The sequence below is a fragment of the Pristiophorus japonicus genome, chromosome 19, assembly GCF_044704955.1.
Source record: "Pristiophorus japonicus isolate sPriJap1 chromosome 19, sPriJap1.hap1, whole genome shotgun sequence".
In the NCBI taxonomy this organism is placed as follows: domain Eukaryota; kingdom Metazoa; phylum Chordata; class Chondrichthyes; family Pristiophoridae; genus Pristiophorus; species Pristiophorus japonicus.
The window spans coordinates 99534047-99560957 of record NC_091995.1 but is presented as its reverse complement, the minus strand read 5'-3'; the positions used below and the strand labels follow the sequence as shown (position 1 = coordinate 99560957).

Genomic DNA, 26911 nt, shown 5'->3' with positions numbered 1-26911 from the left:
CTAGCTCTAGCTATTGCCAATCTTATACTGCAGGGTGGATTTGGTGACCACAGCCCAAGATTTGCATGTGTCCAGTTGCTAATCAATGAGACCTTAAAGCAAATGCGCAGTTGGAACAAATTTACATTTGTGACTGTTTCAAGGTCACTAAGGTGGAAGTGCAGTGCCTGTATGGGTCAGCCAGCCCGCAGCAGGAGTCAAGGTCATCCACATTATGGAAGTGCTGCCAACACAATCCATATAGTTTTTCAGATGATGGCATTCTCTATCTGAGGCACTCGGCGAAAGCCCTGCCCAATGAGGGATTTCCCGGTTCCAAGGGCACTGGTACACCACATCGTCGCCTCCTTGTGGGCTTTTGCAGTCTGAGGGAATATAGTGACATAACCGGTCCTTAAAAACAAAGAAAAGTCTCCAATGTAATACATTGGAAACATTTAATGACCCTGCACCACAGTAGTAGTTTGTGCATGCTAGGTTAAACTGTCATTGAAGGAAAGTAGCCCACAGAGTGAAGTGCACCCTCCAATGTTTATACCCCTTACACCTGTCCACACTTTTGCTAATTTCACCATAAGCTAACTCATTTGTAAAAAGCTGTTCGTTCATACTTGCACCTTCTAGGCCATTCAGGGCAATGTTGGGAAGCAAAAGGCCGTGGAAATCTGGAACTCTCTCCAGTAATCTGTTGAGGCGAGGACAACTGAAAATTTAAAAACTGAGATTGATCGATTTTCGTTACACAAGGGTGTTAAAGGTTACGGAACCAAGATAGATTTAGATACAGATCAACTGTGATCTAATTTAATGGCAGAATAGGTTTGAGGGGCTGAATGGCCTCCTCCTGTTCCTACGGGTGTTAGATTTGTCTGCAACCTCATCCCCATTTTTACCCTGTATGAAGTGAACTCCCAAGGTCACCCAAAGTCCTGCCCTGCGGTAAAATTGGGACTGGTTTCATCAGCAACAAGATAATGGATACCTGATTTACCTGAATTTTCATTTGACTTCAATTTATAGTACGTATATACAACAGATTAGAAATTAGCTCACAATTAACTGATCTAATTCACATGTAATCTTCACACCGGCTAGCGCTGAACTGTTGGATATTGGGAAATCAGAACAGCCCCAGTTTTGTGTTGGAAAATTACATTTTTTAAACCATTTAGATGGTTATTTGAGAACATTAGAAGTTACATGAGATATTTGATGGTCTGGGTGTGGAGTAAACTGTGCTGACTTCAACACTTGTAAGATATTTTGTAGAATATTTTTGGCTCCTTTTATACTTTGAATGCACTGCAAAGGTCCCAACTCTAATTAAATGCCTGCAAATGTCCTGTATTCTAGTTCAACCCAGTTTCTTGGCTTCCCATTGTGAAAGATATCCATAAATGGCCACAAAAAGTGTACCTTGTGCATGCACCGTTGAGTATATTGGATGGTGGCGATAGATGAATTGACTGCTCAAGTAGTGAGTGCTTAAACTTCATGTCTGAAATTTTCTAAGTGGCCACATGCATGCAGCTGTCTGTAGATACATTCAAATAAAAATAAAACCTTGCTATCAAAATGATTATTCAGATTGTTGCGGGTGAGTTTTGAAGTGACTGCAGTTTTAGTTGAAGCTCAGTAATTTGGCTAACTGGCAAGTTGCATGCCGTTCATCAAACAGGCTGACGTAGACGTAGGAACAGCTGCTCTGCCTGTTTGAAAGGATGTTTGTCTAACAGTGCACCAAGAGGCCTGAAAGGCCCCCACTGTCGACACCTGATGCCACACACAGCCGCCAAACCAGTCCAGCCTGTTCAGTCCCACCAACCCTCCCTCCCCTTCGCCGTAAACTCCAGTGCTGACATCTGCAGACAGCTGCACATGTGGGGCCACTGAGACATTTTCAAAGGACACCATTTCAAAACCCCTTTCCTTCGTTTTCCTTAAGCAGCAACATTTGGTTATGAAATAAAGTAGGAAAATGTTGCCGTGGCAACACGCAGGAGGTTTGTAGAATGTTGTACAGTGCCATAGCTCTAAAACACACTTCCTCATCAACACCCTTTCTGACTCACTTTCAGTTTCACAATTCTGAGCATGGACATACATAATCCTTCGGTACAAAATACCTGCCTGGGCTACAATTACATAATCATCTTTGTTTGAGCTGGGTCCACCAGCAAATCTGGCCTCCTAGTCGAAGTGTATTTTGAACCAGTGAAATATAATGCCTGAAAATCCCCTAATGTTTGAAAGAAGAATGCAATAAATTATATTTTGCATTGTGTCATGTTTTCATAAAATTCACGGGTACTTTTATTGTGCAGCCATTCATTCTCTACTTAGATGCTGATGGTTGTCAGGTGACTTTCTTGGATGGCAGGGTAGAAGAGACTGATTAAAATATTCAAGGTGGAGCCCGGCAGCGTGTCTGTGGAATCCAGTGTGTCACATGTTTTGAGTTCAGGCGAGGGGGCTGCAATCATAGTGCTTGTGCATTTAATTCACAGACCTGGGAAAGAACTTGCATTTCCACAAGACCTACAACTAACTTGGTCCACAAGTGCCATGCTCTGGAGAGAAGTGATGCTAATTGAAGTAAATTCAGTCTTTGTTCTTATTCAAATGCTTTTCAGTAGTTTGAGTTTAGTGTTTGGAAGGGGTGCTACTTCGTGGCATGACTGTGAATTAACATTGCCTTTCTTGTGAGCTTGATGGCACTTATAAATGTGACACAGAAAGCAGCTGAGCACAGAAAATGTGTTAATCTTTCACACCTGTGGGGACGCAGGGGTTTCTGCAGGGCAATCCATTCACACTTCAGCTGTTTGGTGACATTCAGTTGAGCAGGAATGGAGAAGAACTCTTTGCAGCTCAGGATTTGGAAGGAAAGCTCTAATGGGATAGACGAGCAGCTCTTTGGCATCCATTTTCCAGTCACCGTTACCAGTCGTTTCACAAGTCCTGCCATGCTTACCATGTCTTTATTTCCATTATACTTCATACCACAGTTCTGTATGAAACTAGAATTGAGCATATTCTTCAGTGACAGCATTGGTGATCACCAGATAATTCACTTTTGGAGCTGGCCCCAGTAATTGTAGTGTTTCAAAAAACAGATAGCAAAAGTCCGGCATTTTGCTAGCTGTATTAAAAAAAACATTTGATCTCATAAATGCAACTGTGTGCTTGCACGTGTTGATCCAGCTTGTGTTCACGTACGTAGGAACAGAGTAGTTTTGTGCAGATATACAATGTGTTTTTTGAGAGCCTTGCCCTGTCTGACTTTTGCGGTGGCAGCTTACCTTGATATATTGATGAAACATGCAGCTCAACTGATGGCTGGAATGAATTATGAGGCATGCTATTTAGATATACAGACCATGAAGGTCTCGTGACTTAGCCTGGTCTCTACTGATGTCAGCTATAGGATTACAGTTGATCTCAACATCCCCAAAGGAGGTGGGGGGAATTAGCTATCCACTGACCCTTGTTGGAAAATGTAAGTGTGTTGATTTTAAAGCATTTTGAATTGTTTGGCCGCGATGCATTCCAGCACCCTGCCGATACACACTGTTACGCTTCACTTATGGAGAGTAGCCAGTTATTCCAGCACCCTGCCGATACACACTGTTACGCTTCACTTATGAAGAATAGCTAGTTAGGCGAGATATTATGGCACTGTTGGCATTTGTTTGCGAACTCCCGAACACGGGGATGTCCAATCTTTTTGGAGCGGAGGCCAGTTACAGGTACCATAACGAGTGAGTGGGCTGCATATAATTAAGCAGAAATGAAAGTGTGAGGTGACTTAACACAGAAAATTCAAGGCCTCCACTACCAAAGATCAAGCCACTATGACATCATGTAGAAATCCCCTAGACATACCGAGTATGAAGGTAGAGAGGGCTTTAAACTAAATTTAAAAAAAATCAAAGAATAAGAAGAAGGCAATAGAGCAGGGTAGCACCGGGGGAAATGAAAACCAGAGCGTGACTGGAAGAGACAGAATGTATAAACACAAAGGTGAATCCGAAAGTGGGGTCAAAACAGGAAAAAATGGTTTAAAAAACTTTTAAAGCTCTTTATCTGAATGTACGTAGCATTCGTAACAAAATAGATGAGTTGATGGCACAAATATACAAATAGGTATGCTCTGATAGCCATTATAGAGATGTGGTTACACTGGGAACTAAATATTCAGGGGTATTTGACAATTCGGAAGGACAGAAAGGAAAAGGAGGTGGGGTAGCACTGTTAATAAAGGATGAGAATGTATTAGTGAGAAACTATATTGGCTCAGCAGGTCAAGATGTTGAATCAGTTTGGGTGGAGATAAGGAATAATAAGGGGGAAAGTTGCTGGTGTGTGTAGTCTATAAGCCCCCTAACACTGTTGGACGAAGTATAAATCAAGAAATAATGGAGGCTTGTAAAAATGGAACAGCAAAAATCATAGGCAAAAGTCAACCTTCATATTGATTGGACAAAGCAAATTGGCCAAAGTAGCCTTGAGGAAGAGTTCATAGAGTGTATCCGGGATAGTTTCCTTGAACCAACCAGGGAGCAGGCTATCTTCGATCTGGTACTGTGTAATGAGACAGGATTAATAAATGATCTCCGAGTAAAGGATCCTCTAGGAATGAGATCCTCTAGGAATGGTTGAATTTCAAATTCAGTTGGAGGGTGAGAAAGTTGGATCTCAAACCAGTGTCCTGAGCTTAAATAAAGGAGACTACAAAGGTATGAAGGCAGAGTTGGCTAAAGTGGACTGGGAAAATAGATTAAAGTATGGGATGATTGATGAGCAATGGCAGACATTTAAGGAGATATTTCATAACTCGCAACAAAAATATATTCCAATAAGAAGGAAAGACTGTAAGAGAAGGAATAACCATCCGTGGCTAACTAAGGAAATAAGGGATGGCCTCAAATTGAAAACAAGGGCATATACTGTGGCCAAAGCTAGTGAGAGGCCAGAGAATTGGGAAACTTTTAAAAGTTAGCAAAGAACAACTAATAAAAATGATAGCGAGGGAAGATAGCTTATGAAAGTAAACCAGCACGGAATATAAAAACAGATAGTAAGAGTTTGTACAGGTACATAAAAAAGAAGAGTGACTAAAGTAAATTTTGGTCCCCTGGAGGATGAGACTGGGGAATTAATGGAGAACAAGAAAATGGCAGGCACATTTAACAAATATTTTGTATCGCTCTTCAAGGTAGAAGACACTAAAATCATCCCAATAGTGGATAATCAAGGGGCTATATGGAGGGAGGAACTTAATACTATCACTAAAGAAGTAGTACTTGGTAAAATAATGAGACTAAAGGTGGACAAGCCCCCTGGACCTGATGGCTTACATCCTAGGGTCTTAAAAGAAGTGACTGCAGAGAAAGTGGATTCATTGGTTGTAATCTACCAAAATTCCCTGGATTCTGGGGCGGTCCCAGCAGATTGGAAAACCGCAAATGTAACGCCCCTTTTTTTTTTAAGTCAGCAGACAAAAAACAGGAAACTATAGACCCATTAGCCTAACATCTGTCGTTGGGAAAATGCTGGCGTCCATTATTAAGGAAGCAGTAGCAGGACATTTGGAAAAACATAATTCAATTAAGCAGCGTCAACATAGTTTTATGACATTTACTGGAGTTCTTTGAGGATGTAACGAACAGGGTGGATGAGGGGGAACCAGTGGATGTGGTGTATTTGGATTTCAAGAAGGCATTCGATAAGGTGCCACATAAAAGGTTGCTACACAAGATAAAAGTTCATGGGATTGGGGGTAATATATTAGCATGGATAGAAGATTGGCTAACTAACAGAAAACAGTAACTGCAGGGATCGGTGCTGGGGCCTCAACTATTTACAATCTATATTAAAGACTTGGATGAAGGGACAGAGTGTAATGTAGCCAAGTTTGCTGATGATACAAAGATGGGTGGGAAAGCAAATTGTGAGGAGGACACAAAAAATCTGCAAAGGGATATGGACAGTCTAAGTGAGTGGGCAAAAATTTGGCAGATGGAGTAAAATGTGGGAAAATGTGGTGTTATCCACTTTGGTAGGAAGAATAGAAAAGCAAATTATTGTTTAAATGGAGAAAAATTGCAAAGTGCTGCAGTACAGAGGGACCTGGGTGTCCTTGTGTATGAAACATAAAAAGTTAGTATGTAGGCACAGCAAATAATCAGGAAGGCAAATGTAATGTTGGCCTTTATTGCAAGGGGAGGTGGAGTATAAAAGCAGAGGTGATCTTATCGTAACACATACGATTATGAGGGAGCTTGACAAGGTGGATGCAGAGAGGATGTTTCCACTGATGGGGGACTAGGGGGCATAATTTTAGAATAAGGGTCTGCCCATTTAAAACTGAGATGAGGAGGAATTTCTTCTGAGGGTTGTAAATCTGTGGAATTCACTGCCTCAGAGAGCTGTGGAAGCTGGGTCATTGAATGGATTTAAGACAGAGATAGACAGTTTCTTAACCGATAAGGGAATAAGGGGTAATAGGAAGCGGGCAGGGAAGTGGAGCTGAGTCCATGGTCGGATCAACCACGATCGTATTAAATGGCGGAGCAGGCTCGAGGGACCAGGTGGCCGACTCCTGCTCCTATTTCTTCTGTTCTTATGTCCCAGCTTCGGTCCCGTTTGTGTTGTTAGCTGATTCAGTTGGTGAAGGAAAGGGCTGCTTCAAGACTCACCATCCTCAGGGAAGAAGGGGGAGAAATTGTGCAGATGGAGAATGATTGAAACATTTTTTCCAAGAAAACTGAAATGTATTTGTAGGAACAGGTAGAACTGTCCCATTATAAACCAGCTCCAAATCTCCTAGGAATAATGTTGAATCTATAAATATTGCTGATTTGAAAAACTAGAATTTTAATTGTGTGGCCATAATTGTTTGCAATTTTATGGAGCTGCATGAAGCATGATGAATATAGTGGGCTATTAAAATATGTCAGCTATTGCAGGTACATGCTTAAGAGAAATGTTTGTTTAAATCATCGTCCGATTGATTTTTATCTTTCAGCAGACAGATGAAGCAGCACAGACAGACGGACAGCAGCAAACACAGAGTACCGAGAGCAGTGAGAGCAAACCCATTCCTAAACGGCTTCATGTCTCCAACATTCCCTTTCGCTTCCGTGATCCCGATCTCAGGCAAATGTTTGGGGTAAGGGATGAGCATTTTACTGGAACTCTGTTCAGAGATTCATACTAAAACATTTTCCCATTTGAGTTTGCGGAGTTATCCCAGGCAGGCAATTTACCAGTGACACTTGTGCAAGAATTTTACCTCCTAATAAAAGACTAAAATGCCACATGAAATAACACGAGGAGATTGGATTGTACAGTTGTTTATAACACTGCATTTTCATCTCTAGAATCTGGATTCTAGGCTTTCTAGCACAGCCAAATGAGAGGCAGTTGTCCTCTCTCTGATTGCTGAAAAGGTCCTCTGTGAAGTGAATTGGACCGTGTCATTTCACTTTTGAATAACTGCAATTCAGCAGCATAAAATTGTCCGTTCCTGGTTTAGGTTCAGATATGAACTTCACTGGAATGTCCTATTCATTCATTCATACATGATGTATCTAAATGTTTGGCATATCTGTTTCAGCTTGGTTATTTTGGTGGTATTAAATTGGCAAGTATTGTTCCTAAGCTTATTTAGTGTATTGGTACTAATATGCTGGAGGAGAGGTTGCACTCTCTCCAATACCCCTGTGTGTACTGTCCCCGAGTGCTGCCAGCTTTGCTTGGACGTATTCCTCCCATCACGTCTCCGCTCCAATCACCTCACCCAATCAAGCAACCTCTTCCTATCTCCAATGTTTTTAAAACTAATACAGCATTTTACTTCTAATGCCCCTACGATTTTTCTCCTGGATTGCTCATAACAGTGTCCAGGAGATTAATCTCTAATAGCTGGAGGTGCCCGCACAATCCTGGAGGGTTTGCAACCCTACTGTCACTTCAAATAATCATCTCAGATTGCTCTTCGAACGATCACTATTAATAGTAACCTTGTTGCTGCATACAGTTCAAAATGCTTTCTCTCCGGACACAATTCAGGGTTGGGAGAACAAAGTCGATAATTTCACTGCTGAGTGTTGTTCACAGTTCAAGTAGGCAGAGTAGGAACATTTGTGATGTTCACTATTTTGCTTTACTGGAATCCCCATGACACCATGCAGGCCTTTGTCTAATCTATTGGGGTGAGGTACTGGGAAGTGCTTGGCACCAGGGAATCATACTCCAGCAATGCCTTGGGGGAAGCAGAAATATTTGGCAGAAACAAATTGTGAAGAAAACTTAAAAATGAGATAATGTAGAGAACTTTACATTTAATATTTGGGGATCTGTCCTATTAAAGATATGATAATGGGATATCAATGGCATGAGGCATGTCCACATGGGATTAGTTAATCCTCTGTTCTCTGACTGAATCATTTATTAGAGTCTTTGATAGGCAAATTCTGCCCAAATTTGTCTCTTCATATCCTTTGCTGTCCCAGATGTTAAGCATACATAATTCCCAACCTTGGAATTAGAGTTTCTGAGTTTTGGAATGAACTGAAGAATTGTAGAACAAAGCCATCAAACATTGACATTTTATTTGATGCTCTATTTTACCAACAAACCTAATGAAGTTTAATATCAAAGGACATAAAGGAGTATGTTAGACAGTTACACATAAAAGCTTTGACCTATTCCTCCAGCAGTTACACTTAATGAAGTTAAGTGCATTATAGTTGGTTTAATATTTGCCATGTTTGAATTTGGATTCTGGGATGCCAGTGGCAGTCAGCTGCTCTACTAATCTCGCCACTTGGCTAGGATAATGGAGCTAGATTTCGCAGTGTAAACCCTGGGAGCCAGAAAGTCAGTCTCCCAGAATCTGAATTAAAGTGGTGCTGGTGTAAAACAACAACTTGCATTTGCATAGTGCCTTCAATGTAGAAAAATGTCCCAAAGCCCTTCATAGACGTGTAATCAAAAAAAGGCAGCTGAGCCAAAGAAAAAGATATTGGGGGGCGTAAATGCATGGTCAAAGAAGTGGGTTTTAAAGATAGTCTTGAGGAGAGAGAGGTGGCGAGCAGAGGATTATAGGGAGGGAATTCCAGGGTGTGGGCCTTAAAAGCTGAAAGCACTACTGTCAGTGATGGGCTGAAGGGGAGGTTGCACAAGAGGTCAGAGCGATGGAGTGTTTGGGGGGCAACAGCTGTAGTGTTCATGGGTAAATCACTGCCTGCTGCTCCTGAGCCATAAAGGCCAATGGTCTCCGATCTGTACGGTGTAGGTAACTTCAGCCAGGGCAGTCATTCCACTACTAAGTCCTTGTCTTAGTATCCTAAAATAAGTCAGCATTCCTGATCGTTATCCAGTGTTTCCTGCTCAAACGTGCATGTTCGTAGATGAGAGACGGGATCAGGCTCTGTTGTGATGTCCCTCGTGGTTAAATAGCCTTTCATTGAATGCTTACTGGCTAAACTCCAACAGGAAGAATGAACACTTGAGTAAGTTACTAAAGGGCTACTAATACTCCCGAAACTCTGTCCCAGCACTGTAAGAAATGGGGAAAGTATATGAAATAGAGTTGTGTGTAGAGCAGAATTGTGAACTGACATGTATGCTAACACATTTTTTTTTTCTTCTGCAGCAATTTGGTAAAATCATAGATGTAGAAATTATATTTAATGAGCGCGGCTCAAAGGTAAGCACGTTTTAAACATTCTACATGCCAGCAATCATTGCATTTATTGCTCTATAGAAATCTGAAGAAGCAGTTTACTCACTGGCTATTTTAAAACCATTTCCAGTTAGCGATATTTTCCACAACCAGGCTTTTTTACTGTTCACTTCAGCAATACTGCAGTCTAGATGGGCAGTAATTTTCAGCAGCAATCTGTCTTCGCTACCTTTATTTTATAGTACTTCCTGATAGCCATTTTATGGTATATCCATGTACTCTTTATTGATTCTTCATTTACTCACTTATTTGTCTTTTATCAGTCCACTTCACTGAACCTTAAATTAAGCCCAGAGCCCAGAATTGTAGCCATTTGTCGAGCCTTTCACATGGTTGCTTTTACTGACTAGCTGTAATTGCAGCCCAGGCTCATTTTGCTTGTGTTCCAGTACTTGATGTTGGGGGCCAGTTAGTTTGCTTATTCCTGATGCTGTCTGCTCTTTTCAGCCCAATAGATTTCTGGCTGATGGTCACTAATCTTGGGAAATATTGCTGGTCTGGAATTGGTTTTTAAGTCACAGGAGACTATTTAATATGTTTTTAAAAAATGTTTCAAAGATATTTTTCAATTATTGGGTAGTACCTTCTTTCCTCAAGAATACAGTTTATCATATTCAATGATCTGTTGTGTACTATTGTGGAAATAAATGTATTCGTCTCTCCTCCTCCTCCACCCTTTCCCAGACTGCTTGTTTTTAAATTATACACCACTCCAATGTCACATTCCGGGGGGTTATTTTAATTCTGCATTTCATCTGCAGGAAACTTTAAAACGCAATTTGCAAGGTGAATGTTTTTAATTTATTGTTTGAGAGCTATCTGGCAAGCTTTTTAATCACAGAGCTGCTATTCAAAGCCATTTGTGCTGCAGAGCAGTTGAGAGGGAGAAAAAGATATCAGTGCGGATTAAAAAGGAACATAGCTGGCCACTACTTCTTAACCCCTACAATAACAGTGTGCTTTACAAGCAGCTTAACTATTCTGCAGTCCTTCTGTGTATTAGTATAAAATAGCCCTTGTTAAATAAAAAAAAATTCTCTTTATAAGATGCTGCACCATGTTGGTGCATGTTAATTTTTTTCCAACAGGGCAGTTTAAACCTGATAGAAGAATCATTGTACAGATGCAGATGGGTTTTAGTCAGGATAACAACTTGCACGCTTGTGACCCTGCAGTCTTTGCATTTGCTGCTACCACTGTTTGAAGTGGAGAGGAGGGTCATGGGGGGGCTGTCAACAAAATAAAGTGAGGTTTCTTGTTATCTTCTCCACTTCCTCTCCCCTCCCCCAATTTATCTGGCTATTTCAAAAGAAAAGGTATTAACCTCCTACCTTGATTTAGAAATTACTTTGTAGAGGCTGCAAGATACTGCAGATTTCTCACATTTACATTGTGGGCAGATTCCGAGGACTGGCACCAACTCTGAGCCAACTGCAGAGGCACCAGATCTCACGCCCACTGGTTCATCAGTCCCCTTTGTAACCTTGAATTTCTGTTCATGGATCTTCTAGTGTTGAGGGAAATTACACACCCGCAGCAATCTGATAACTAACTCAGCATCAATTCCTAGGTCTGCCTTTGGTCTTCCCAGTCCCACTGACTCCAATGTTAAATGGGTTCATGCAGGCAGTTCAAAGAACGGTCTCTTATATTGGTAAATAAACAACATACTGAAAATGCTGGAAATCTTCAATGATTAGTGCATGGAGGCAATCTGGTACTTGTCTCTGAGACTAAGGTCATGTGATGTGAACCAGCAGCAAACACTTTAACTCTGTTATCTGGTGATTAAAAGCCTGTTGATGATTTCTGCTTGGCATTAAGAACATTTAAGAACCTCCAATTTGAGACTTGTTTTCCTTCAATAGATAGGTCTGGTACACTTACAATGAAGGAGTGCCCCTGATGGCAGTAATAGTCTTGCCATCAATAGCATTCTGTAATGTAAATACCCGATACCATTGTGGATCATGTAATTTCCCATTCAGTCTCCATTTTAAAAAGCTGCACCTGCAGAGCCACACTCCCTTTTTAGTTTAGGAATCACTGATCCCCAGCTTTTGGGCATCGATGTGGGGCAGCAGTATAAAGTGTGGTAGCAGATAAGGATTGCAGATCTTCATTTGGATGCTACTTTCACAGGGAGGACAGCAATAGGGATATTACAATCAGTGCCGTGGGGGGGTGGAATATTGGCTAAGATGTCTACATCGGATCACTATCCAGTGACTCCAATGGAAAGTAAGCGTGTGAACATTAGGTGAAACAGGATTGGACTTGGCTGTGATGCACCTCATGGCTCATTAGCTTGCTGGTACTCTTTATCTGGACTCACATCTGAGCAAGGTACTGTCGAGTGACCACCACATGTGGAACAATATACCAGCAAGAGGCAACAAAATTAATTAGTGCTCGGAAATAATCACTAGAGGAATATTTAATGTATTGAGTTTGTATTGTTTTGAGAGTTGAAACTTTCTTTTTAAAGTTTTTTATTGGTGATTTGTCACAGCTTGTCATTGGGAGGGTGAGGAGAGAGATGGCTACTTGTAATTTTACTTATTGTAATATGCCAATTTATGATTTCCGATTTATGAAAAATGTTTGTATATTGGTTCTGTTATGATTACAGCTTTTTAGAGTAAGTTTTTAAGAGAAAATCTTCCCTTTTATTGTCCTGTACAGCAAGTTTTTAAAAAAAAATAAAGACAAGTTAGCACTTCAAAGTTGTGTGCTGTTGGGTTCTGGGATATGGGTCGGTGCTGAGACATAACCCAAATGCTGCACTCTTCTGGCCCCTCCCTCCCACCCACCCAGCTGGAACCATTCTTGTGGACTTTCTAGTGTTGGGCTCAAGTGGCTTGATACTACCCACATACCCACCACCTTGCCTAGCAAGTGATGCCATACAACTGGTGGGTTGAAGTGGATGATTAGCTTGCAGAAACCAGATTGAGAGTTTCAAAGTAGAGGGTAAGTTTAAGGGAGTTGAAAATTTTTCTAGCTATGGACACCTGTCGTTTTGGGGATCTCATTTTCTCTTCAGCATCTCTGTGACTTGTGTGCGGGGAGGGCCACAGGTATCACAGAGCTGCCCCATTCATTGCAAAATGGTCTGTGGTTCTACCCAGCCTGGAAGCCACTTGAAGCCGGGCAGCACCAGAAATCACACTACTCGCTGTCAGCGTTGAGTCGGGACGGAGACTTGAAGTAGCAGGACTCTGAGGCCAGAAAATCTCACATGAACGATACTCCCTCTGGACATTCTTACCCCTTTCTGGTTTTCTACAAAGTACATTTGATTGTAAGTGACTGTACAGGTCAGGAAATTGGGACATTGCCTCTTTAAAAACAAAATAGATTTAAAATATATTTTGAAGTTTAATCTTTTCTGTTTCTATCTTTATGGTGGGTGGGAGATATGGCTCGCAGAGATGGAGTCGGAATGTGATTTGATTGGTTATGTTTGTGTTTTTCCAGAAATACAGGGGACCAATCGCCACACAGTATTCAGATGTTTTATATCATTAACTGTCTCACTAAAACCACTTCATGCTAAAAAGGGTTAGGAAAAACATGTTTTTTTTATCCCTTTCCTTTTGATTTTACAACTAATGAAGCAACATACTTAAAACTGAGAAACTTTTCTGGTGACCAATTTGACCAGATTCCTCTCGTCCTCACCCCTTTTGCTTTTAATCATGAATTTCACAGCTGTCTTTGCATAGTTGCTATTCTGTACAATGGGTCCTTGGAGTTGGCCACAGATATCCAGCTCATGGAGACACACCATGCATTGGTGTGCTTGCTGGGTATGGTATCTGTGACCACTGCTAACCACGTCCAAAGTGCTCTGATCGGGAGAAATCAAACTGAATTGATGATGAGGAGTGGCTTGCAAGAATGTCCAGGGATCCTCAGTCAGGGTGCAATCATTACTTGAATGGACAACACATTTAAGCTAGTGGTCAGTGAGCTACTTAAACTAAAAATACCTGGGATCTAAGTATTAAATAAAAGTTGGAAATTAATGTCCATTTTCATACTGAATATATGTTTGCTCATTTATTTTACCCCTTTCATGAAGCTATTGATGCCTTGCTGAGTTATGGTTCCATAGACACCTTCCAGTAGCTCATTTAAGTGCCGTTAATTGCTATTTGAGCCTAGACAATAAGTGTTGGCAGACTATTTGACTCGGGTGTTCAAACCTTCACCTGCCTTGATTATGCAAAGAATTTTTTTGAGAAACAAAGTACCTACAGGTTGTAGGTTAACTGTGGCATTAATTTTCAAAAATGAGTCACTAGCTGCCAACGATATCAGATAAAGTTACTGCTACAAAGTCTAAACGGTCCGTGCCAATGCCAGGCTGTGCTGAGTTAGTCGATCTCAACCAGGGCAGCAGTTATGATGTAAACATCAGTCTCAGTGCCTCATAGGTTATGGAGGGAGGAAAATTCCCCATGGTTCCTGCTTCTGATTGCTATCCAGCGATCACTGTATGGGCATCTGGTGAAGACAGGATCGGACTTGGCTCTAATGCTCCTGAGATCAAATAATCTGCCAAAACTAACTGCCTGGGCTCATGCACAAAGAATGGTCATTTGTCCGAGGTATTGGAGGGCAGCCAGTGCCTATGGAACCATGCCCAAGCAATAGACATCGCTTGTAGACAAGAAATTTGGGGAAGGTAATTTAGAAAAAAACTGGTAGATAAATGATAGGATACTTCACAATGCTGAAGTTCTCCCATATTAATATGTCGAGGAAAACCTTAGACAATTGCTGAAATAGCTAATAATTTCAGCAGAGCTACATATCTGTTTAATGCTTGTAATGCAAATAGGGACCTCCAGATTAACTGCTCCAATAATCAAAGACAAATCCTTCGCTCCTGCTGTTTGTAATTTGTTTCTCACAAAATCACAGCCCTTTCAATTTTTTTTCAATGGAAGTTTATAAATGTGCAGGACAGTCGAGAAAGAATGCTAAAATGAGCAGTTTTATTCAGTTTTACCCAGTTTTATTCAGTTAGTCACGATAAGAGTAGCTATCATGAGAAGAAATGCGAGTTATCTCTATCAGTCAGACTATAAAACAATGAAACTAGCTAATCCAGGATTGAATTAGTCCATTTCTTTGCTCTCTTGACTGGGTGGGTCTGTTTCATTCGAGTGCTGTGCCAGGTGAATGGGGTGATGTGAAGTACCTTGTAGTCTTTGCTCCTGTTGGTGGTTGGCTTTCTCTGGCTGGTGTCTGGTCTGCTGATTGGCCCCACAGCTCTGTGGGACAAGAATAGAGGGAAAAGTTCAAATGGAGCCCAGCCATTCCAAATTGGATAATGCTATGCCTTGATAACTAGCTCATAGCAGACTCCATAAAATGGTATGTAGTTATTGGAGCAAAGATTTTGTAGCATCATCTGTGGGCCTGAGTTCAGGGGAACTGATTCTTGCAAACGGCTTTGCGTCATTTACAGATGATGAATAAGGTTGTAGATCCTCTAACGCAGCATGAAAACAACTACCCTCGACCAATCACTTCAAGCATGATTGTTTTTTGCTGCTGAAACTGTGTTATTATGTGCACTGTGGTATATTGGGATATAGTGCATGTATTCTTATGGGTTAAATTGTGTTTTCTGTCTATGAACACATATAGGAGTATTGCCTTTTTTTGATTTCTCGTTTTTTATATTTGTATCTAGTAACGTTTATTTATCATTCTTCTGCAGGGGTTGATCTACTTTTTGACACTGCTCATCTGTTGCTTGTATTTATTGCAGTTCTGAGGCCAGATTAAAACGGCGAGTTACTTGGGCTACCTCCGTCACCCCTTCCTACAATTGTTCACCACCTCTCCATGTAGGCCCCAACTCCAAAAAAAATAAAACTCACCTATATTAAATTATTAGTTAGTTGCTGCTAAAGTGCCAAGGGCTTCAAAGTCCACCTCATGTCCAAAGCTGGCTAAGTCAAACCTGTGTGTGTGTCAGATGCTAAATTGAGAAGAGATGATTTTTGGGATAGTTAGAACTGAATTGGTTGAATTTCTGTCATCTGTACAACATGGGGTTTTCTAAGAGCTGTTAATGCGGGCGGGGATTGTTTCCTGTTTGTTGGTGTCAGAGCGGGGGAGGGAGTCCTCATCGTAGGAATATGACATCATTAGCCAATGTTTAAGATTTCCTGAATTTCAAGAACTTTTATGTCCTGTTCTTTCAAGACCGGTTATTTTCCCCTCTGGTTCTCTCACTCCCTGAAGATGTTGTCTCCTGCTTCATGATTATTCCGTAATACAGCACGACATTTATTGAAGCAAGGAAGAACTTACATTTCCTTTGTGTCTTTTCCATCCTCGGGGCATCTCAAAGTGCTTCACAGCCAGTGAACTATTTTGAAGTAGAGTCACTGTTGTTATGTAGGCAAACTTGGCAGTCAGTTTGTGCACATCAAGGTCCAACAAACAGCAATGAGATAAAAGACTAGTTTATCTCTCTTGGCAGTGTTCTTTGAGGAAATAATGCCATGGAATCTTTTCCATCCACCTGAACAGGGCTCACTTGAACGACAACACCTCTGATAATGCACCACTCCCAGGACTGCACTGAAACCAGCCTAGATTGTGATCAAGTCTTGGAGCAGGACTTGAACTAATGCCATTCTGACTCCGAGGCAGGCGTGCTGTCATTGAGCCATTCTGATAGTCAGTACTCGGTAGTTGACATATAGCATCTCTAATGCAGCAATATTTTCCAAAGTACTTGACAATGGGGATCAGACCTGAGTCGGTGGGAGGTTGAAGAAAGCAGATGGCAGCACTGTTGAAGTCGTTTTGGGGCTTTTTAAGGTGAGAGATGTAGCATGCCAAAGCAGTTTAGAGAAGGGAAGGTAAGAACCAGGAGACAGCATTTATTGGACTGGAGTTGGAAGGGCAGGCAGTATGTTCAGAAATGTAGGGCAGCAGGAAATTGCAGAGATAAGGAAGGAGCCAGATTGGAGGATTTTGAAGTCAAGGATGAGGATTTTGAAATGGCTGATCTAAAGGGTGAGGGGCCAATGAAGGCGAGCAGGTTAGGGGTGACTGACTTTGTTCAGGATAGGATGTAGTATTACAAATAATCATTTACATTTTAATTTAAAGATTTACATTTTCTTATTTGGCGTCAATGTCAGACTTATTACCAAATCCTGACCTGTTTTCCCCTAACAGGCCATCCCAGCTACATTTTTTGAAACTATTATCACAGTATTGTCATGACATTGTACTGTCTGCAATTGATTTCAATAATCATGCTCTGTTAATGTTATATAAATACTACTCTAACAGGAAAATGGTTTAATAAGTGTAATCACCCGTTCACTTATGTACACTTCACAGTCGGAGCCCTGACTTTTATTTCCCCTCCCAGTCCCTACTGCTGTCTCTGCTAATTTAAGATCATTTCTGATCAAATCACTTTCGTCACCAGAGGTTTACTTTTGATATATGAACAGAACATGGTCAGTTATTGGGGTTGAGAATAATTTTCCACCTTGTATTTGGGCAGTTCTATCATGGTGTCCAGCAAGGCCCTCTTTGCATCAGTGCTGTAAGTGCCCAATGCCCCTGCCACCACCAGCATACCATCAGTGTAAAGAGGGTGAACTGAGGTCTCTGGAGCTGCTGTCGGGGGAAGCACAAATTGTGGTGCGCCTTCCTTGTGACTGATTAATGGGCCCGTTAATGCACTTGGCCACAGAAAAACCAAGGCTGTAGAACTGTTGGATCATTGGGTACCAGCAGTAATGGAGACTGCACAGTGCATGATAAGTAGGTAGCTATGACAAAGTACAAGTTAACTTTTACTATGAATTGTACTTTTACAACAAAATTATTTGTGAATTGAGCTTCATTTTTAAATTCTAGATTTAAAAAAATCTAAATACTCACTTCTTGAAGACTGCGATTTGGACGAAGGAATTGAGTGTAATATCTCCAAGTTTGTAGGTGGCACTAAGCTGGGTGGCGGTGTGAGCTGTGAGGAGGATGCTAAGAGGCTGCAGGGTGACATGGATAGGTTAGGTGAGTGGGCAAATGCATGGCAGATGCAGTATAATGTGGATAAATGTGAGGTTATCCAGTTTGGGGGCAAAAACACGAAGGCAGAATATTATCTGAATGGCGGCAGATTAGGAAAAGGGGAGGTGCAACGAGACCTGGGTGTCATGGTACATCAGTCACTGAAAGTGGGCATGCAGGTACAGCAGGCGATAAAGAAGGCAAATGGTATGTTGGCCTTCATAGCTAGGGGATTTGAGTATAGGAGCAAGGAGGTCTTACTGAAGTTGTACAGGGCCTTCGTGAAGCCTCACCTGGAATATTGTGTTCAGTTTTGGTCTCCTAATCTGAGGAAGGACGTTCTTGCTATTGAGGGAGTGCAGCGAAGGTTCACCAGACTGATTCCAGGGATGGCTGGACTGTCATATGAGGAGAGACTGGATCAACTGGGCCTTTATTCACTGGAGTTTAGAAGGATGAGAGGGGATCTCATAGAAACATATAAAGATTCTGACGGAACTAGACAGGTTAGATGCGGGAAGAATGTTCCCGATGTTGGGGAACTCCAGGACCAGGAGTCATAGCCTTAGGATAAGGGGTAGGCCATTTAGGACTGAGGTGAGGAGAAACTTCTTCACTTAGAGAGTTGTTAACCTGTGGATTTCCCTGCCGCAGAGAGTTGTTGATGCCAGTTCATTGGACATATTCAAGAGGTAGTTAGATGTGGCCCTTATGGCTAAGGGGATCAAGGGGTATGGAGAGAAAGCAGGAAAGGGGTACTGAAGGAATGATCAGCCATGATCTTATTGAATGGCGGTGCAGGCTTGAAGGACCGAATGGCCTACTCCTGCACCTATTTTCTATGTTTCTATGATGTGTGATAGTGTGTGTCGCTATCACTCTAGAAAACTGACATGGGACCTGCACTAAGATACATAGAAAATATTCTCTCGTCGATTGGAAACCTGTAGCTTCGCACTTGCCTTTAATTCCTGCGTGAAAACATTATTAACCAGGTCTCTATGTACTGTTTAAAGGGAGACCGTTGTTTTAATTCATCATCTTTGGGTGAATTTGAACATATCAAGGTCGGGAATGGTCCTGTTTGGAAATTGAAAATTCACTTTTCTTTTCACTTGATGTTTGTTGCATTGGATGCTCGCAGCCACAGTGCTGGTTAGATGCAGAATAAAGTTCCTTATATACTGTTTGAGCAGTACACTTCAACCCCAACGTGTATTTTTGAAGTGCTCCTCGTGCTTCAACATCCAGCATGATGAGAGCAGCCTGTACTGCTCATTGTGACATTGACATTTCCGATATTCGCCATCCTCATGAACTTGCTGAGTAAGGTTGCTAGTTAGGGCCGAATTACATTCATTTGTACTGTCGACTTCTGCCAATTAGGAGCTCGATTGAGGCTGCCAAAAGTAATTTCTCTTGGGGCCGTTCTAGCTGTGAGAGGAGACTTTCATGCCATCTGTCTGAGCTGGCTTGAACCCAGTTTTCAGAGGTGAAAAGGACAGTGTTCTGACTGTGCCACCCATTCCCCAAAACAGGGACTCCTTTCAGTGTAGCTCCTACAAGGCTTAGAGTTACATGTGATTGGGCAATTCCCTGTTAAAATATGCTGTGGTTTAGAGAATCCAGGAGTTGAGTGGTATTAGTTGACTTGTGTTTATTAGAATAGTTTGGGTGGAATAACTTCCACGTGTCCATGGGTTTGTGGTAAATTGTTGAAGCTTAGATAGTTCTTGGCTTTGCTGGCAAACGTACAAAAGCCTCTCTCCACTGACTGACTGCAACATTATCTCTATAGTGGCCCCTTTCACACTATCGAAATTGCATTTCTTTGCAAGAAAAATGTCACTAATTATCAGACACTTGATCCATACACTGAATGTTTACAACCCGAGGTTTCGTTCTGTCGAGGCTTTCAGGGTTGTTTTATTTCTTTCTGCGTAGCTCAAAGTTCCAGCTTTGATGTGGTCAGCTAGTTTTCCAGTGGCTCCTTTCACAGTCTGTTCTGTGGCAGCTGAAAGTTGTCTCTCACGCACACACATTAAATTTAATTAACAGCAGTCTTCTAGGCATCAAGACTGACATGAAAATAGGGAACGGCATTAAGCAGGAAGGTAGGGGGATCTGCACTTGGGTTTCCTGCATTTCAAAATCAAATGGATACTATTGATGAACCATTTTGATTTCTTTCATTATTATAATTACATTTTCACAAAAAAATTTCTTGTTTATTTAGAATACTTGCTGTGTTTTTCTCCCCATCTTTCCTAAAGGGCTGATTCTTGCTGCTGTGTGGTTCCACAGGCTCTGTCAACTCTCTGGTACTTGTCCAAGAGAGCTAGACATTTAGTGTTGCCAAGCTAATTGTTGGGAAGTCACAGCTGAGCCTGATGCAGTCCTCTTATTTATTGGATTTTCCAGCAGAGGTCAGTGGATCACCATCAGCAGCAGGAGCCCTGACTGAGTTCCCAACCCCCACCAAGCCAATGCAGCTTGCAAATAAAGAAGCCAGTTGCTGCCTACCGTTGCTCCTCCTGAAATGAACTACAGTTACATAGTGCCACGGTGGTGCTTCTGGCTCGCCCTATGTGGTCTCATGTACCTGGCAACAACAGCTAAGTGAACTTGTCCAGTTTCTGAGGACCACAGCCAGCAAGATCTGATAAACTGATGATCACAACTACTTACTTTAGCAAACTGGACAAATATCCTTTAGCGTTTCCATTAGCTGTGTAAAATGTGTGCTTCGGGATCCAACAGTGGTAGAGCAATTTCTGAAGTCGTTGAGGAACACAAACGTTCGCTATCGAAAACGCACAGGATCACGTTAAAGAATTACAATCCGCAGTGTACTGACCTCGATATGCTTTCAGTAGTTCTATATCTTGCTCTTTGCTGCTTTCATCCACCCCATAAAAAGGCTGTCCCCAAACTCCCCACTACTAATGAGCAGCCCAAGTAATGAGTACAGTTTTGTTTGGCCTCGCCGCTTACTTTTTTATTTAATTTTTTAATTTTCCAAGAAACATGCATGAGGATGAGAGAGAAGAGTATTGCTGATTGTGGTCATGTACTTGTTCTATTTATAATGATGTGCATGTTGTTCTCCCCCCTTCTCCCGCCGCATGCAGGGATTCGGGTTCGTAACTTTCGAATCTAGTGCTGATGCCGACAGGGCGAGGGAGAAATTACACGGCACGGTGGTTGAGGGCCGTAAAATAGAGGTGCATGTCTTAAAAAAATTGTTTCCTTCTATACATTTATTTTAAATGTCTTGCCTCACCTTTTATTTTATACACTGGTTGTTCGATGGTCATCTTATGTGCGTCATTTTTCTAACTCCCCCCTTACCCCCAATCTGTTTCTTGCACTCTTTAATTTACACAGTAATTCCTCCAGCCTTGCTGACCAGAATTATGTTTGTGTTGTTTTATTTGGCCTCTGTTGTGCAAGACTCCTTTTCTGTTTTGTTTTTGCAATGAGAATGTCCAGTTTTACCTCTATGTCTTTCAAAGCAGGGTGCAAGTAGGTTCCCCTTGTTTTCTGAGGTAAAACTACCGAAACACAAAAAGAAATGAGTCAGTTTTCTTCAATGCAGTGCTGAGGGGTGAATCCATCAGTGGAGCTAGCCTCTCCTTTTGTAAACAAGAGGTTCTGTCGAGCTTCTTTGGACTGCCTTTGCAAACGGTGCAGATGGCCACAGAGCAGTGGTCAAAACTACTTGAAACATTCATCACTAAATTACCTATATCACAAATTATTAAAAGGTGAATAATTCCCCAAAAAAAGTAACTTTGACCTGTATCCCTCCCCTCCCATTTAAAAAAAAACTTGTGTAAAAGTCCAGCTATTGTCTCCTGGGCCTGGGGTCTATTGCGAACCAATTAAATCTGCAAAAAACTTCGAGTATGCTTGTCCAAAGAGGGTCTGAAACCTTGTTAATGTTTTGTGATTTTGGATAGAATTTTCTTAATTCCAAATGAACTTCAGGTCTGGGATTTACTCCTCAGCTCTGCCTTGTATGCAGACTGGTCTTTATGAATCATTTAAAGCCTTTTGAGTAAGATGTTTGCATATTTTGCTTTTTTTTATATATTTCCCTCCTCGATGGTGTAGCGTTTAGGGCCCTTCACTTGAGTCACAGTAACCATGGTAACTATACATGCTGGCGATGGTACGCAAGGGGGTAAGTGAATCAAAAAAAGGAAAACAAAACAAACGAACACAAAACAAAAAGGAAACCCATCTGCCATTTCACGTTTAACGCTACGAATGTGACTTGACTTGTCGTTTTCCCCCTTTCCAATGCTGTTTTTTGGTGCCGCCTGTACTGGATTGTACATTTTTATTTATTTTTTAAGCAGCCTGAGCTATATTTAGTAGTTGATTGATGGTGACTCCTACACATCTTACTCAGAGTTTTAACTACGGTTTTGCTGATTAATGCACCCTTTCTTTGTGTTTGTTTGTCCTTGTTCCCCCTCTCCCCCTTTCCTTGTATGTCACGCCTGTGAATGGTTACTCTGTTTCTCTGGGATTGTGCCTCCTTTCCTATTGGCTCAATGTGTGGCTTCTTCAATGGTTCTTGGCCCTTCTCGGTGCTCATGTTGCACACTGCTGGAAAACTGACTTTTGCCCCTCACCTAATGTTTAAAACCCTTCACTACTATCTTTTATTTTTAATTTTTAAGGTTTTTTTTGGCATGCTCCTTGTTTCATTGTTTTGTTCCATGGTTTTAAGATCCGTTTGTCTGTGGCCAAACAAAGGTAAACCTAGTGCTTCTCAGGCTAATAATAGTGTGTAGATCTTTGACTGATGAGTGTGTTTTGCGGAGTGTTCTGATGGAGTCCATTGTTTCTGACAGAGTCCCTGCTCAAAGACTACCCATTTACAGTAACTTAATAAAAATTAAACTGCTGCTTTTTCTTTTAACGCCATGGGCGGTAATTTGCGGCCCCTGCCGGTGCCTTCGAGGTGTGCACACGCCCGTAAGGGCCGCGCAAGTTCCAGGTTTAGGCATGTGCTTGCAATCGTATGAATCCCTGGGAAAAGCGCATCCGCTGGTGCAAAGTCCGGCTATTTCCCGTGAAATTCTTACGCCTGGTAAAAGCAGACATAAGGTTTGCTTTTACCAGCGTGGGAGTTTTTTTTTAAAAACAGAAAAATAAAATTTTAGCAATAATTTATACATTTAAAAACCTGAGAGTTTATTTTTAGCCCCATTAAAATATGTAAATTTATTTTTCAAAAAATTAATTTTGTTTTAAATATTTATTTGAATGCCAGTTTAATTAATTTTATGTGTGCTGGGTTTTTAACATTTATTTGAAGTGTAGAGGTATTTTTGGGGCTATTCCCTTCTGTCATTTGTTGGGCCGGCCCATGTGATCCCAGGAGCGCTGGTGAACAGCCTGTGCCCCTGAGATATGTGGGCCTCTACCTGCGGGTAACCCGAGAGCTCCAGGACTGCCAATCTCCAGGCTGCCAGGTATGCAGGAAATTTATTTGCGGATTGTTGCTCTTCCCTGCAGGAAACCGCTGATTGAAAATTCAAGGCCCCATAATTATTCCAAGTTAAAAACATGGGGAAACATTTTTAGAAATGACACCAGCTTTCCTCTTTTTTTTTGAAGGTATTCCTTAAATTAGAAGGCATTCCATTGTCTGATTTATTTTTTAATCCTCTCCTGCAGGTGCTGATTCAAGCTGGCTTAAGGTTCCATAGCCACCACCAGCAGCCCTCTCGTACCTCACCAAAGTGGCACTGTTCATTTGTGAAGCTAGTTAGCGAGTGTCATGGGGCTGTTCATTCGTGAAGGGGCATCCCAGCTGCTCAGGCTGATCTTTCCCTCACCTGACATCCATATGTATGTACTGCTAGTAAAGGTCACTGGACAGCAGTAGCAGGGGAATATTGGCCGATTCTCCCCCTCCTGATAGTCACACTCAAGTCGACAATTAATCTTTGTAGTACACTGTCCCCTCGGAAATGTGTATAATTCTGTGCAATTCATTTAAGGTAAAAGAGTAATGATCTCAGTCCTAACCAGACCTGGGAAACATGGCAAAGTTCTACCAAGATGTAGGTTCGTTTTCCCCCCACCGCTCACCACTTCCCGGATTCTAGTTTATTGAAAGAATGGTTTTAACTTTTTCAGAGTAAGTCTCGTTTAATAGCTGAGCAGAACAACACCTTGTTAAAATATCACTCTGCTTCAGCCCATTTTACTAACCTGCATTCAATAGAAATCATTTCAGTTCCTTTGCATAGCTAAAAATGACCAAACATGGATGGAATCAGGACCTACTGGAATAAATGCAGCTTTCAATTGATGCTGTGTTTAACTCCCGACACTGTCATCGAAGCACTGATGACTACAACTCTGACGCATTGAACTCATCACTGAGACCCGAGTTCATGGCCTGTTGTGAAGGATTTCCTGTCTCTGATTGCTGTCTTTGTGCAACCGAGAAGGCACTGTATACGTTGTCCTGTGTGCAAGAAGGCTTAAAGGAGTCAGCACATGCCCTGTGGTGAATATTGAGAGTAAAATTTTTCGAGCAGTAAATAAAAATGGAACAGAGTCCTCAGTGACTTCGCGAGCACACTCACTCCAACTCTCCAGGGGTTAATGTGAATCTCTCAGAATCTTGCAGCACAGAGGAGGCCATTTGGACCATCATGCCAGTACCCGGCTCTTTGAAGGAACTATCAATTAGTCCTACCCTGCTCTTTCCCCATTGCTCTGTAAATATTTCCTTTTCAAGAAAATATCCAATTCCCTTTTGAAAGTCACTATTGAATCTGCTCCAACCGCCCTTTCAGGCATCGCGTTCCCAATCACAGCAACTCGCTGCATTAAAAAACTGCTCCTCGTCCCCCCTCTGGTTCTTTGGCCAGTTATCTTAACTCTCTGCCCTCCTGCCAGTGGAAACCATTTCTTTCTACTCAAAACCCCATATCATTTTGAACACCTCTATTAAACTTCCCCTTAACCTTCTCTGCTCTAAGGAGAACAACCCCAGCTTTTCCAGTCTCTCCATGTAACTGAAGTCCCACAACTCTGGTACCATTGTACCCTCTGCACCCTCTCCATGGCCTTGACATCCTTCATAAAATGTGGTGCCCAGAATTGGACACACTACTCCAGCTGAGGCCCAACCATTGATGTACAACTTCCTTGTATTTGCACACTCTGCCTCTGTTTAGGAATTCAGGGATCTGTATACTTTAAGAGCCTTCTCAACTTATCCTCCACCTTCAAAGACTTGTATACGTGCACGTCCTTTAAAATTGTATCAGTTAGTTTATATTGCCTCTTCTATCCACTCAAAATGCATCACTCCACACTCCTCTGCATTATATTCCATCTGCCACTTATCTGCTCATTTCACCAGTCTGTCCATATCCTCCTGAAGTCCATACCTATCCTCCTCACTGTTCACTACATTTCCAAACACAACTGTTTTGTGTGTTTGACCTTTTTATTGAGCAGTTGTGTATCCTATTGTGAATGTGCATCGTCGACTAGAACAGATCACAAACTGTCCTACAGTTTGTTTCTAGAGGCCCACTTGGCACAAACTCAGCTCCTCCTGAGGGGAGATGTATACTCTTGACTAGCTCCACCCAATAAGACCAATAGTATCTCCAATCACCTTGCCATTCTGAGTAAATAAAGTACCTAATTTCTTAATCACTCCCTTGTCCCAGTGCGCAGACAGCTACTGGTCTCCCTCAAACTCCCAGCAAACAAATTGTATGATGGCTTTATTAATTGTATCTGTGTGAATTCAATTGTTTGAATATTATAGGGATAACTGAAAAAGTTTGCCTGAGAAACAGTGGTTTACATTTGAGTGTCCTTGTTGAAAATATTTCAAGATATTTTACAAATCATTAATAAATGTTAAAGGGTATATTGAGTTTAAAAAGTAATTTGTAAATTTTCCTTCTAATTCAAACGTAATGTTATGGCCATCATAATTAGAGTAAATTTGTTTTGTTAGCCTTGCATGTTCTGTATTTTAAACCCAGTGACCTTTGCCTTGTCTAACGTCCTGGTTCTGTGTCGATCTGTGCACCTCAGGTAAACAATGCCACAGCTCGTGTGATGACTAACAAGAAGATGGTCAGCCCTTATGCAAACGGTAAGTATTTCAAGGATTCAGCAGGTACGAGGTTAGAGAAGCTTTTGTGCAAGTTGTGTGACATTGCTTCAAGTCCTCAGCGTGCGGGTAGTGTTTCCGCATGAACACTAGATTCTCAAAGCAGCAAAGCTTTGTTTGCCGACAGATTTAGGTTTTTGCAAGCACTTGAGTAATTAAATGGATATGTCAAAGTTCCTTGATGCATAATCTTAATGCTTACAATACTCCATACTGGTGTGGTACAGCATTCTACAGATTAGGACAGCCCCAAATTAACTGGCCTGCATTGAGTTAGCTGATTCCACCTAGTATGGCAGTGGGAAGTAATGGCTCCTGTTTCTCTGGCCTTGGAATAAGAAAATTGATGAATGATCTTGCTCAAGATCTCTATCCAGTGACCTCTACTGGCAAGTGGGTGCTTGTGCATCTGTTTGGATTTATGAAGATGATTGTTTGGAATAAACTGCCAAGTAAGGTAGTCAAGGGAAAGAAAGATATTGGAGAAGTTAGACGCTAGGCTAGGAGAGTTAGAGTACTGGAGGGGCAAACATTGATTGACTGGCCTCTTCTCATTGACTGCTTTGATTAGAGGCTGTTGTTCACAAGGTTGGGTTTGACTGTGATGGAGAAATAACTCGGCAGTGTTTCATTTGAAGCTTGTGTATGAAGAATGGCCATTTTGGGGAGGTGTCTGGAAGCTGCCACCACTCGGAACCTAATCTCTGCATCCATTCGTACCTTCAGGCAAAAAGCTTATGAAAAGAAAATAGCTCAGTTTTATAACTGGATTATTCAGCACTGTGTTTCCAGGGACAGAAACTCGAAGAGCATTGAAATGACCACAGTCCAAACTGCTCCATTTTTCTTTCAATGTGCAGCAGAGTAACTGGCAATGATAACAAAATGTATGCATTTGGGGAACGGGAGAGAAAAGAGTAATC

At 41.6% G+C, this 26911-nt stretch overlaps 1 protein-coding gene across 15 annotated transcripts in view; it reads left to right on the top strand.

Moving 5' to 3' along the window:
* Positions 1-26911, top strand: part of LOC139230104 (RNA binding protein fox-1 homolog 1-like) — a 342858-nt gene that overhangs the window by 278714 nt on the left and 37233 nt on the right. For 12 of the 15 annotated variants that reach the window (XM_070861932.1, XM_070861929.1, XM_070861925.1 and 9 more), the window contains 4 exons: positions 7031-7174; positions 9665-9718; positions 20950-21042; positions 25910-25970. In XM_070861932.1, the coding sequence (XP_070718033.1) occupies positions 7031-7174; positions 9665-9718; positions 20950-21042; positions 25910-25970 (352 nt within the window). The remainder of the gene's footprint in view (positions 1-7030; positions 7175-9664; positions 9719-20949; positions 21043-25909; positions 25971-26911) is intronic. The other 3 variants (XM_070861939.1, XM_070861930.1, XM_070861938.1) reach the window with 1 other exon arrangement.